The 12,742-nt window shown below is 44.3% G+C and overlaps 1 protein-coding gene across 2 annotated transcripts in view; it reads right to left on the bottom strand.

Annotated features, from left to right (window-relative positions):
- The window catches only part of CREB3L2 (cAMP responsive element binding protein 3 like 2), an 83,959-nt gene that overhangs the window by 35,412 nt on the left and 35,805 nt on the right, over positions 1–12,742 (bottom strand). For both annotated transcript variants that reach the window (XM_030040180.2, XM_030040179.1), the window contains exon 2: positions 4,159–4,375. In XM_030040180.2, coding sequence (XP_029896040.1) covers positions 4,159–4,375 — 217 coding nt within the window. The remainder of the gene's footprint in view (positions 1–4,158; positions 4,376–12,742) is intronic.

Here is a 12,742-nt window from a genome sequence, read left to right as displayed (position 1 = left end):
AGTGGAAACCTGCTGTGAAAGAAACGGCAGCGCAACTGGTGTGGCTCATCGGTACCTGGGACGCAGCCTCCTTTTTCATGTTCCAGCCTGGAGTCCTCCCCAGGCCAGGTGCCTTATTCACCAGTTCAGGCAAACAAAAGCACACGATCAGCCAGCTGCAAGCAAGCAAGTCAGGCCTATAAATATCTCTCTCTAGTATCTTTAAAGTTTATGCAAAATTGAATGTAAGAATAGATTCTCAGGAGGGAAAAAACCAAACAACTAAATGCCAGACATCTTGCTCACATCTGCTTTAAAATAGTTACTCTTGCCAATGCTTTCATAGGCTGGAGATTTAGGGACTGACACGTTCAGAGACCCCACACTAGCAACAACCTGCGACTATTCAGAAAAGTTCTTCTGCGCGAGGCTGGGGAAATACCCTCAATACAGTGAAGTCAGAAGAGCGAATAACTGGGGAAAACCGGTGGTGGGACCTTGATCTTATGGCAGCACGCCGGTGCCAGCACCACAGGGCTGGGACCAACAGCTGGGGTCACCCTGGGCCCACACAGCCGGCAGGACCCTGCCCCAGGATGGGCCAGGCACCCCCAAGCGTCGCTCCTGCCCCTCCAACTAGGCCTGTCACCATGATAGCACACTTCAGGTTTTAAGGCTATTTTTAAAGGCAGACAAGTACGCTTCCCTTTAGGACACCAGACTCGTGTGGTACAAGCCACCCCCCGTCCCCCCTCATGGCAGGCGGCCTCTGTCTGGCAGCGTACCGCTCACCGGCAGGCCGGGCCGGCACAGAGGTCGGCAGCCACCTGCCTGCTCCTGGCACAGAAATGGCACCCGAGGGCTGAGCAGCTGATTAGCGTTACACAATTAACATGCACTGAGTTAGAAGTGACACGGGGAGCCAGCTTGCATCTCAATATACGCTAGCACATGGCGCCCAAAAAGTTGCCTTTGCTGAAAGGAGTTTGCAGCTCCAGGTCACGCTAACAGAGTAACTGCTGGTGTCACAGCGACAGTAAGACCCGTAACAGCCGCCATTTCCCAGTACGCATTATCTAGCCACATGGGCTAAGGGGCCTAGCCCTAGAAAATCCTGGGTTTTCCCCCTCATCACATTTCCCCTGCCTTTGCCTGCCCATAAACGCCCACTGGCCTAGGAGGGGATGGCATTTTTGTACAGCCTGGAAAGCAACCCGTCAGCGCTCATTGCCAGGACAACTGCCAAGAGTTAAAAAGAAGAAACATCACGTTACTGACTTCACTGCAAAGCAAGAACAAAGCTTGTTTGCCACGTGCTCTGTGCACACCACCAGGCCCTTAGTCCTCTAGAGCTAAGGGCGAAGCTCTGAAACAGCATTCAGAATGAGCTTAACTGCTCTGTGCCATCCTCTTCCTCCTCGCACTGCTGCTGACTGCAGGCACGCAGGTCCACAGCACGTGTGTCCACAGCACGCGTGCACACACACATGCAAGTGTCATACATGAGCCTCCTCACTAGCCTGCTTCTACTCCCAGTCCTGCAACTCCAGGGTCCTGCAGAATCATGAAGCCTCGCCATGGAAAAACCATCAAAACACAACAGCTGTTAAGAGCTCACCAATCTGCCCAGTGCGGTGGTTATTTGGAGAATGTAAATTTTTTGCAAGTTCTTTACGTAAGTCCCTCAGCCAACCTCATTTCTCAGCCCCTGCTACTCCACAAAACCACTCCCAGTTCCTCGGCAGTGGGAGATCATGCTGGAGCACATGGACCTCCCACTCCGCACCCTGTACCTCCTGCTCCCCAAAAGGACACTGATGCTCCCAGCATCTGTCCCCTTACTCCACCAAGGGGACTGGCATTCACCAGAGTTGTCAGGAGCACTGTGTACCTCCGCTGTCTAACAACAAAGATGCTTTTAATCTCCAGGGTCAAACCCTGCAGTACTGCCACCCACAAAATCCCCCTCTCCTGCTCTCACGGACTCAAGGACTGAAAAATCATCAGGGTGATGCCTTTGAATATCTATCAACCAGCCATGTTGACTGTAATTCTGCAATTTCCTCAAGTATTTCTCTGAGCGTCACTGTTTTGAAGTCAATAGTTATTGAAAGGTCATAAGCGTGATTCCAGGGTTAAGATTAAATAAAATCCCAAACACCAAGCACAACTCCTCCTCCTCTGTTATGAAACACTCTGCAGAGTGAACAGAAGATGAAATGCTTTCCATTCATTTTCTATTTTTAAACCCACTTGTTAATGTTTCTTGGCTTTTTAAAACATCATTTGACTAGAGCTCTATTAATTACCCAGTGGTCTCAGCAGTATGAATTTCTTCAGGATTTTTCCCCAAAGGAAACTCCCCTCACTTTTAACCTAGTTTGAAGCTTCTTCCTGTTAACTTCCAGAGAAGCTTCGTTTCCAAAGTTTCTTCTGCTTGTTTCTCCTGCCACAATTAATATCTTCTGTATGTATTAACTTAAAAATACACACATAAAACAGTTAGAAAATATAAAATGGGAAGGCTTTATGTAGATGATGTTTCAAGAACATCTCCAAAAACCCTGCCCCACATTGAAAAGCCTTCTCACAGGTTTTATTAGTTGTCCTCTTGTGAAAGCTCTAACAGACCGCAACTTGTTTTAACAGAGTGCTTTGGACTACAAAACTGTCAGCCTTTGAAAACTCATGTCCTGGTGGATCTTCATAAACAGCTTAGCTTGTTAATGCTTAGACATAAGCACTAATCTCTTTCCCTTTTATTGTGATGCAGCTTAGTATTCTACTGCTTTTCACTGTAAAGCTAATGTTGAAGACATAAACCAATTATTAGGAGTCAAAGTCTGCCATGGTGATTATTCCTAATAGCTACCAGATATTCATGGCCTTGCTCCTCCACCAACCACTAGCTTTTACCTTGAACTCCCCTTCCTCCCAGCAGGCATCTTCACGCCAAAACAAGCAGGTTGGATCTCTTCCTCCCACCATTTCTGCATTTCCCTTTTTTCCCCCTCCAGATGTTTATAACTGCTGAATTAAAGATAACTGCTAAAAAATGCTGTTGGTTTTCATTATTTTCTATGCATCACCATTTCCTACAACCACAGAATCTATAAAATTGCAGTTATGTCTTTAGAAGTTCACCGATAACTTCTTGATGGGCATTATTTTTTTTCTTTGCCTTTTTTTTAATTTTCTAAAAAGGAAAAAAACCCCTAGGACTTCAGCAAGACAGGTTCAGCAAGACTGGGGCAGCACCTGAAGTTACATTCCTATGCATGTATTTAGAAACATAAATACGATGACCTGATTTTCATTTTGGGATACCAGAAAGCTCCAGATACTCCCTACTGAAAAATAAGTGTAGTTTAAAAGGTTGGTTGGTTTGTTTTTAATAAACCTGAAGTTATGTAGCTTTGAAGGGACCTCTGGAGACCATCTTGCCCAACTCCTCATTCAGTGTATGGCCAATTTGGATCAGGTTGCTCAGGGCCGCGCCTAGCTCAGCTTTGAATATCTCCACAGATGAAGACTTCACAGCCTCTCTGGACACCTGTTCAAATGTCTGACCCACTCTCATGGTGAAAATGATTTTCCTAACAACCAACTGGAATTTCCTTTCTTGCAACTTGAAACCATTACCTCTTGTACTACCACTGTGTATCTCAGATGAATCGAGCTTTGTGTTTCTCTGCACCCTTTAATCAGATAGCCATAGACAGCAATAAGATCTCCCCTTTGCCTTTTCTCCAGAAGACCAAACAAAACCCACCTCACCCTTTTCTTACATGTCACATTCTACGGTACCCAGACTTCATGGTGGTCCTCATTTGACTCATTTGGTTTATCAGTCTCCACTTATCTTCAACAACCACAGATTCAGGTACATGTGTATTTCTGGCCCTTCTCCCATTTCTTTTTGATGGGCACTTTACTTCTAATTCAAAATGTTTACAGTGCAAACCTAGTAACTTCTGCTGAGCGCAATTTCCCTGTCTATAGACGAGTTTCTTTATTCACAGTGCCTGCAGAGTTAAACAAATCTCTTCTGCGATTTCATTGTAGTTATATCAATTGGCAAAGAGCGTTCACATGCAGCCCTAGCGCATCATCATGCCACCAGGAACATTTCATTACTGCATCATCACGACAAATGAACAAGGGCTCAGTGCGTAGTACCTTCATTAAAGTTGTCATCGGTCGAGATGTGGGTCAAGGGAGACTGGGGTCGAGAGTCCCCACAGAGGGAGTAGCTGTGTTCTGCCTGGATGAGGGGTGCTGGGGACGCTGGAGACAGTTCCACCTCCATTATTTCATTCTTCTCAGACAAGAAGGGATCATTCAAGAGCTGGCCTAGGACATCGGGTGAAAACTCATCCAGGAACTCTGTGAAGTGCTGTGGAGATAAAAAGGGGGGAAAAAGTTTATCTCCTTGCCTGTCTGTCATGCCAACAACAGGAGAGCATTGATCAGAACAATTCCAGTATCTGCACCAGGCATCTGTGCCAGTCAGCAGCAGGATCTACCAGCCCTGCCTAACGACCTCCTACTCCAATCACTACTTCAAGCTGAAGAGCTAAAGCTAGAACAAAAGTCCTCTCAGAGGCATACATTATAACAGAAGAGCTTGTGATTAACTTGCAATGAAAATGGAAAATAGAAGCATGGTAGTCACGTCCTGAAGCAGCCTCCTCCCCGCGCACCCCCCCCCCCAAAGGTACTCACTACAGCATGCCACTAAAAATGGGAAAGCACATTTCACTCAGTGTGAAAGATACTGCAGGATTTATCACCAGAACACTCTGTGTGTGGAATAGAATACATTGGGTTAATGTTCACTGAAGCAGAGAAGAAAAAGGAAACGCACTCAGACACAGACTCTGACACCACATATGACTATTTTAGCTGAACAGAACATACAGCACAGTCTTAGGAAAACGGGTCCATGCATGTCCCCAGCCAAGCAATTAACACATTTGCTATAAAATGGGTTTCCTGGTTGATTTATCTATTTTAGAAGTTGCATTCCACCTAGGACTAGAGCCCATATCCAGCTTCTAGGCCCCAGAGCTAAAGCTCCTGACAGCCAGTACTAATTACCACTTTATCGATTACACTTAATTCATTACACCGACAGCGCATGTTATGGCTGTACGTAGTAGGATAACTTTACGTTTGTTTCTTATTCAAAATGAGCACAAACCAACTCCTCTGATCTACTTCCTTGAGACTCCAATGCAGTTCCCATCAATAGCCAAAACCTCTGCATCTCTTTTTGGTTTTGTTTCCAACGTCAGAAGACTACATCTTTGACAGACCAAGAAACTGCATTGCAAGAAACCATTCCTGCTCATCTCGTTCTCACAAAGAATTCTATTTTTGTACAAAAATATTTGTACAAGGAATTGTAACGAGCTTTTCCAAACAATCAGGCATTATCTACCATCTTATATAGGAGTCTTTGTTGATTGGGGCATGATCCTACAAAAGTCTAAGTCTGTTTGATTTGCTCTGTTTTTGCAAGCAGTATTGATCTTGGCTCTTCCTCTGGCTCTCTCCTGCAGAAACAAACACTGAATTCAAGATTTGGCTTCCTGTAGGCTAAATTAAGAATCAAACAAGTCAATATTGTATAAACCCATGAGGGAAGCGGTGTGCTCGCAGCCCCATGCACGCACATTTCACAGCTCCAGCAACACCTGTGGCCTTGAAGCCTGATGCTGGAAAACACTGAGCACAGCCGGCTCTCACAGTCCCCTGGAAGTTTGAGCGCCTCTTCCAAGATGCTCACGAATGCTAACTGTGCCTTCTTTCAAAATTAATAAGGCTTCAGTCAATTCTGACTGACACTCAGGAAAAGAAAATATTTACTAAACATAAGGCAATAAAAAAAGGACCACAGTTGCTATGCTGGAATAGCAAGCTAGCTCAAGTAAAGCCTTTACAAATGGCAAAACAGATTTGTAGCCTCATATTTACTTACTTTAAATGATAACACTACTAAACAAACTCGCAGATGACTCAGCAAGAGGGTCATGACCACCTTAGAAAGCCTTGTTTATTTTAATTTTGATACCCAAGGACTTGCTAGCACTTCACATCCAGGGCTGCCTCCCAACATCTGCAAGGATAAACGTATAAACTGCAATTCCCCACTATGCAAAGAAGAAAGAAAAAGGATGCTCAAGACTAGTTGAACACCCTAGTGCATCAATAAAGACACTGAGTAAAACAAGGTAGGCAGCCATTAAAGTGTAAACAAGGACAGAAATACTTCCCAACCACGACAGAAGTCAAGCATGAACTTATTAAAAAGCAGTGCCTTTCTTAGGGACAATTTTTCCCCCACAGTCTACATACCTCTTTTCATTTGGGCTAATGGTGAGAGTCAATTACATTTGTTTGCATATTTTCCTAAAGCTGGTTAGAACATTTCCCTCTTTCTAATTCTTGCATGCATTATTCTGACTGATGACTAGCAGATGCTGAAATAGGGCTGCTACAATATTTGTACCCTGGTTTCTACACACAGCTACTTCATCACCAGCGTCATCCAATCTGAGGATGTCATCCTTGAAAATATCATACCTAAGTGTTGACTTAGTCTGACACTACTTAGATGTTCTAATTTAACAGACTCAACTGAAAGACAAAATGATCACAGGCTACTCAGCTATTTTTGGCAAATTCACAAATAAAGATTTCTATTAGCCTTCTGTCTATTACTGCTTTGATATGGAAGAAATTCATATCAAACGTTATTTTACTTCTTCCATTTGATTAAAGTTAGGTACATTAGATTTTTTTTTTTTCTTTTTTTCTCTTTCTGAATGGGGAATTTTCCTAAAACCACTTGAGGAAAAGCAAAGAAGGAAACAAACATTCAACTTCCCCAAACTAGAGAGAAAGAGGACCTTGGGGTGGAAAAGGGTATTCAACATGTTCATCAACATTTGTGCTTTCTCCTTTCACATGCAGCTGCAAAGCAGCAAGCTGTGAAGAAGAAAAGAATTTGCATTTACAACAGAATTGTCTGATAGCAAATAAATTGTCAATCAGTTTTTAAAATTATTCTCTAGTTTCATTATGATTTTTAATCTTATTTTTAATGGTCTGTGATACAAATTTGAATACCAGTCAATAGAGAAGACTCAAATGATTGCCACAGGTCAGACTGCACAGCTACCTAACTCTGGAAACAGAGAATTTTAGGGATCTGGACGACTTCTCACTCGGTGATTACAAAAACCACCACCACTTGATTTACAGGAATCTTTCATATGTTATACACATCTCTAATACAGTGAATGCTTAAAGCTAGTTTGCTTTATTATTTTTTTTTCCTTAAGAAAACAATTGTCTCATTTAAAGTGGCTCCATTTGCCTAGAGAATTAAAAAAGAAAAGGCATCTGAGCAGCAGCTACAGCAGAAACCATCCGGTTTCAAACTTCCACCTACACCTAAGCTGTTCCCTCTGTCTTTCCAAAGCACGCTCTCCCATTGCCAGCCCTCCTCCTCCTCCTCTTCGTGCTCCCTTCTCTGCTTCTGCAGAGCGGTCATCAGCCACTTCGAGAGCTGGAAAGCCACAGAATAACCTTCAATTCTGATACGGCAGCAACTACTCCTGCACTCAGGAACAGGAAAGGGCAATTTAGGGAGGAAACTGAGAATTTTACCCATAGAACCTGTATAGATATTTGCTTGCAAAAGAAAGAAATTCTTTGTCTGTGGGTTTCAGCTTGGCATCTTTCACACAGAGAGTTCACCTTTAAAAAAAAAAGAGAAAAGAGCACTTGCATTGAAAATATGCCTTTTTTTTCTTCTTTTCTTTTTTTGTTTTTAATACCTCTGTAGACAGCTCTGTTGCCAGCTTCCTGCTAGCCTCACATCCCGCTGGCAGTCACAGCACTAACTGCAGACATGTGTTGGTACAAGGAGTCTGCTTGAATTATTAAACTATTCTCTCTACATAGCAAAGGGATGTGTTCAGCTGGAATTTTAACCTCTGTAAAAAGTCATGGATTTAGGACAGATGTAACCTTATCTTCTGCTTCCCCTTCCCCCAGAACCTTGAAGAGACAGACAAAACAGCAGCACTCCTGTTCACAGAGAGAAAGTACGTTGCAGCCCCACAGAGTTTCACCACCAATCTGGTTGGACATTTGCTCCTGCCTATAACCTGGGTGCTTTTGGGGAACACAAAACACCTACAGACATCACCCCACGGTAAGCAAAGAGAGGAGAGCTCTCCCATCCTGGTGCGCAGCGGATTTTGGATAGCTCTTCGAAAGTAGTATTTGGCTGCAGACCAGCTGGGCCACGGGCTGTAGCTCTCCACAGCATCTGCCTGTTCCTGCCAGACAAAGGCCCTTTTCTCCAGCTCTGCCTAAGGGACGAGGTGGGGTTTTTTTTCTTTCTTGTCTGATGAAATGAACATCTCTGAAGTAAAACAGAGACTCGGGCTTTGCCAGGTGCATGGCAGTGCTGACTTCTCCGCCAGATGACTTGAAGCCAGACAAGAGCAGCACTAGCCCCAGTTGTCTAAAGATGTGACATTATCATGACTAAGAATGAAAGTCATGTTCAGAAAATTGACTTTCTAAGAACTCACTAACAAAGGAATGAAGAAAAGTCAAGAGCCCCACATGACACTTCATAACTATATTTAAATTATTAAACAAGTGGCAGGCTTTGCTGAGCCTGGAGAACACACTGCATCACCTGCAAGTCCTACACACTGACTGTAGCAGCACAACGCACCCTTTCCAGCAGAGCCACCCCAGAGGGCAGCTGCAGCAGCAGCACCCTGGCACACTGCAGAACAAGCCCTGCTCTCCAAGCAGCCTACATGCAACATGCTGGGGTGAGAACCACCCACAAATTCAAGATATTCCCCTCCTGGAAGTTAATAGCTCCCTCCTGGCTCACCCTGAGGTCTCCCCGTCCTGGAGGGATCAATCCCCCTCCACAAGATGAACTGCCCAGGTGGAAGCACCCCTTCTACCCAACAGGCACTCATGGGATAAAAATGAAGCCCACCATCTACCCATAGGGACAAAACTGCCTGATACTTATCTCGTTAGGCTTGAGTAGCAATAATGGGGGGTGGGGGGCAAGGGGATCAAAGGAATCAGAGTCCACGTAATGTGTAAGGCAGTGCTCCTGAAGGAGATGAGGAAAGGGGGGAGAAAGGGGAGACCACAAACCAGCCCCCATCCATGGGGAAGTAAACATGCACCACAGGCGTGAATTTGCCCCCTCCTTCCCCCCCTCAATTTCCTCCCACATTAAGATAACAGGGAGGAAAGCTAATAATTTCTTCAGCAGCTCTTTGTGGTTCGCATAAACAAAGGTGTGTAGGAGATAAAAAACGAAAATATCACAAAAGATAGCAGCATTTCTAGTTAATAGCATCAAACAGATCAAGGAGTGTGGCTACATGGAGATACCATCTTCTTTTCAAGGAACCAAGCACACGTTTCACAGACATCTGGCAGCTGCTTATATGGTAGCTGAGGAGGTCTCAGTAGGAGTCACAGCTGCTATCAAAAGGCTTCAAGCTCTGGGGCATCCAGGCAAGGTGCCAGTTGTTAAAGATGGCACATACGTGCTGGTCAACCTTCATGGGTTGAGCTCTAGACTTGACTGCATGGCAAGAGCTGTAAAAGGCATCACGCACCTCACTAGCAGCTCTGCCTGGGTTTGCAAGTGCAGCATCTACCCATAGGGGCTTGGAGCAGAGACCTGCCCTTTTTAGCTAATGAAGAACTGTGCCTAGAGATGCTGCTCCTAGAGGACTGCACACACCAGCCTACCAATGATGACAACACAGCAGAGAAGTCTGTGACTTTCTGCATGTCCAGCCCCAAGGTTAAACCCCAAGGCACAGGTTAAAAAGCTTCCTCAAGGCAGGTGTTTTCTTCCCAGACATGGTGCTGTTGACTTTCCTGTTCCAAGTTCATTGGTGATGGACTGGAGGTGTCAGTGTGCACCAGCCTCCAACAACCAAGACAACTGTTCTTAGTACTCACTGGCACTCAGGAATCAGCTAATTTTCAGAGATTCAAACACAAATTGTGCAGATTTTCAGGTACATCACTTCTCTCAACTTCTTCCCATTCCAGAAATCCTTTATGTTTGCAGCAGAGAAGCTGGCTACCACTCACCCTTCTCCAAACTCAGCAACGGCTTGTATCGCATGGTACCCATCTTTGTCAGCTTTGAGAAGAGCTACTGATGGAGCCTCACTCTGCAATTCACTCACATATGCCCTGCAGGGGACAGAAGAGCTGGCATGGGGTGCATTGATACATCACTGTTATGAGGCACAGATCCAAGCTCCTGCTGCATTGCTCTTACAAGGGTGAGAAACGAAGGACAGCCTGGCAGCAATACAGTATTTTTCCATAAGATTGATTCCAAAGATGGGGGATGAAAAAGAGATAAGACCAAGCCCACAGAGCCATTCACCAACATCCCCATATGGAGAAAGAGTGGAAGAACAGAAGGCTGCACCCTATACAGTTTGATATACCAGGGTGCTTACCTTTATTAATTTGGGGGGGGGACGGGACACACCAACTGTATTTGGCAGTGAGTATTTGAAAAAATTAATGCAACCACACCTGAAATAGCTGAAATCTGATTTGCCAAGAGACCCTTTGGACAGACCACAGCATTAAGCATGCGACTGCAGGCACATCTGACTGCTTACTCTTAAACAGGACACAGAGATTCTCACTCTCAGCCTGATGGAGGACCAAAATAGCTGGAAGAGCTTTCTGATGGCAGGAGAAAAGTCTTAGATGCAGCCACAGCAGAGAACAGAAAGACTGAGGACTGTAAACAGTCCCCCCAAGTCATGCCTAAAACATGCTGATAACACAGCAGAGAGATTTACACAACACTGGCTTACGTACCTGCCAAGGGCAAACAAAGGGAACCTCAGATTTCTAGGTGTTTATCTTCTATAGTGTAAAAATCAAAACCAAGACACCAAGAAATAGTTGCTCAATTATTTTACTCCACTGTAAAATTCTTTACTCTCTGGTCATTAACTACACTGAAATTGCCTCATTTGCGGGAGGTTATGAAGAGTAACATGAAATTGTTATTTGAAAACAGCAAAGAGATCCACCATAACAGCAGATATGATCATTTGGAGTCTCACACCAGCAATTACTCATTTTAAGCACCAAAAAAAAAAAAAAAAAAAAAAAAAAAAAAAAAATTTGGACGGATTAAAAAAATCCACAAAGTTAATAACATTCAGGTTGTGTCATCAGCAAAACAAATGCCAGGAAATTCAGAGCTAATAGATTTACATGGTAATTAAATCTGCACATCTTCCCAACTTGCTCAGGTTACACAGCTGGAAATGCTGAAGTTCATGCTGAGCAAATCTTATAATCCACTCCATTATGCACACATGCATGCACACACTTCCATTGCAAACACTCAAGTATTTCCAGCCCACAATCAACAAAGAGGAGATGTATTTATTTTTAACTAATCGGGGGGAGTTTTCAAGAACTGTGGCCTTTCCAAGGCCTTTCCTTGTTCCAAAATATTTTTTCATTTTACTTAACACCACCCCCATCTCCACCCCCCCCAAGAAAAAAGTATTTTGGATTTAAAAAGAGAATTAAAACCAAAATTAAACTCTACAATAAGTAGGACTAAATATGGGTTGAAAAAAAAGAAAAGAAAAAAACCCAACAAAAAAAACAGAAGCCCTTGTGCAGTTGAAGCAAGGGCGAGAAACAACCCTGAAGTTCAGTGTCTCTTAAGCCCACTGTCTGCAAGCAGAGAAAAGGATGCCATTGCTCATTCCTAGCCCAAGCCTCTTTGGAGTCATATAAAATAGGAAAATCCTTCTCACATTCTCCTGCCCTTCCCCCAGTGCATAGTTCTTGGATCTAGTCTAACTTTTCAACAGGCTGGGCGCATGTTTTGCTATTTCCCACCCTCTCCCCAAAAGAGCCAAACTCGGAGAGGAGTGAGTCACGGGGGCCAGAGCACCAGAACGGTGAGTCAGCTAGCTGGAAGCTCTTCAACAAGGCTCCCCCCATCTGGGTCCCTGGCTGAGACCTCAAAATACATTATTAATTCTGTGTTGCAAGCAAGCGTCTGGATTATGCTCTCAGGTCAGATGCATTCATTCTTTTGTCTCGGCTACTTTTTTTTTCCCCCCTTATTTTTTTTTGCCTCTTACACCAGGCTTACTGGTATGCACTTCATTTGTCTCGTACATCAGCTCTCAGGCTGCCAGCTTGAGCAGCAGAACCATAGAAAACTGAAACTCTCCATCACTTCTCCCCGTGCCCTTCTCTTCACCTGGTGAGCAGCAGGGTCACAATTCTTTACCACCAGTGATTGCAGAGGCTGCAAGACAAGCCTGACTGACAGGTCTGCCTTTCACGAGCCTCCAAACCACCAAAAGTAGGGGCAAGCCTCTCCCCACCACCTCCAGTTAGCGTGACTCACCCTAGACAGAGAGGGTAGCTCAGCTTCCAAAACTTAGTCATTGGTGTCTCTGATGATTTTTGGCACCCAGGCAAGATACTTAAAGAGAACAGTTATGTTATTAAAAATTATCTAGCAAAGAAAGGAATAGATGCAGTTGTTTGGGGTTTTTTTTGCCCCAGCTATGCTCCAGGCATGCAACACCAGTCATAAATATTTGTTGTGAGATAATACTAATTTGCTGGGTTATGCCCCAGGTACACCCACAGGCTCTTTAGAAGGAACTTGCATTTACCG

Source organism: Aquila chrysaetos, chromosome 17, assembly GCF_900496995.4.
Source record: "Aquila chrysaetos chrysaetos chromosome 17, bAquChr1.4, whole genome shotgun sequence".
NCBI lineage: Eukaryota > Metazoa > Chordata > Aves > Accipitriformes > Accipitridae > Aquila > Aquila chrysaetos.
Note: the sequence above shows the minus strand (reverse complement) of the source record. Positions and strands in the feature narration are given on the sequence as shown.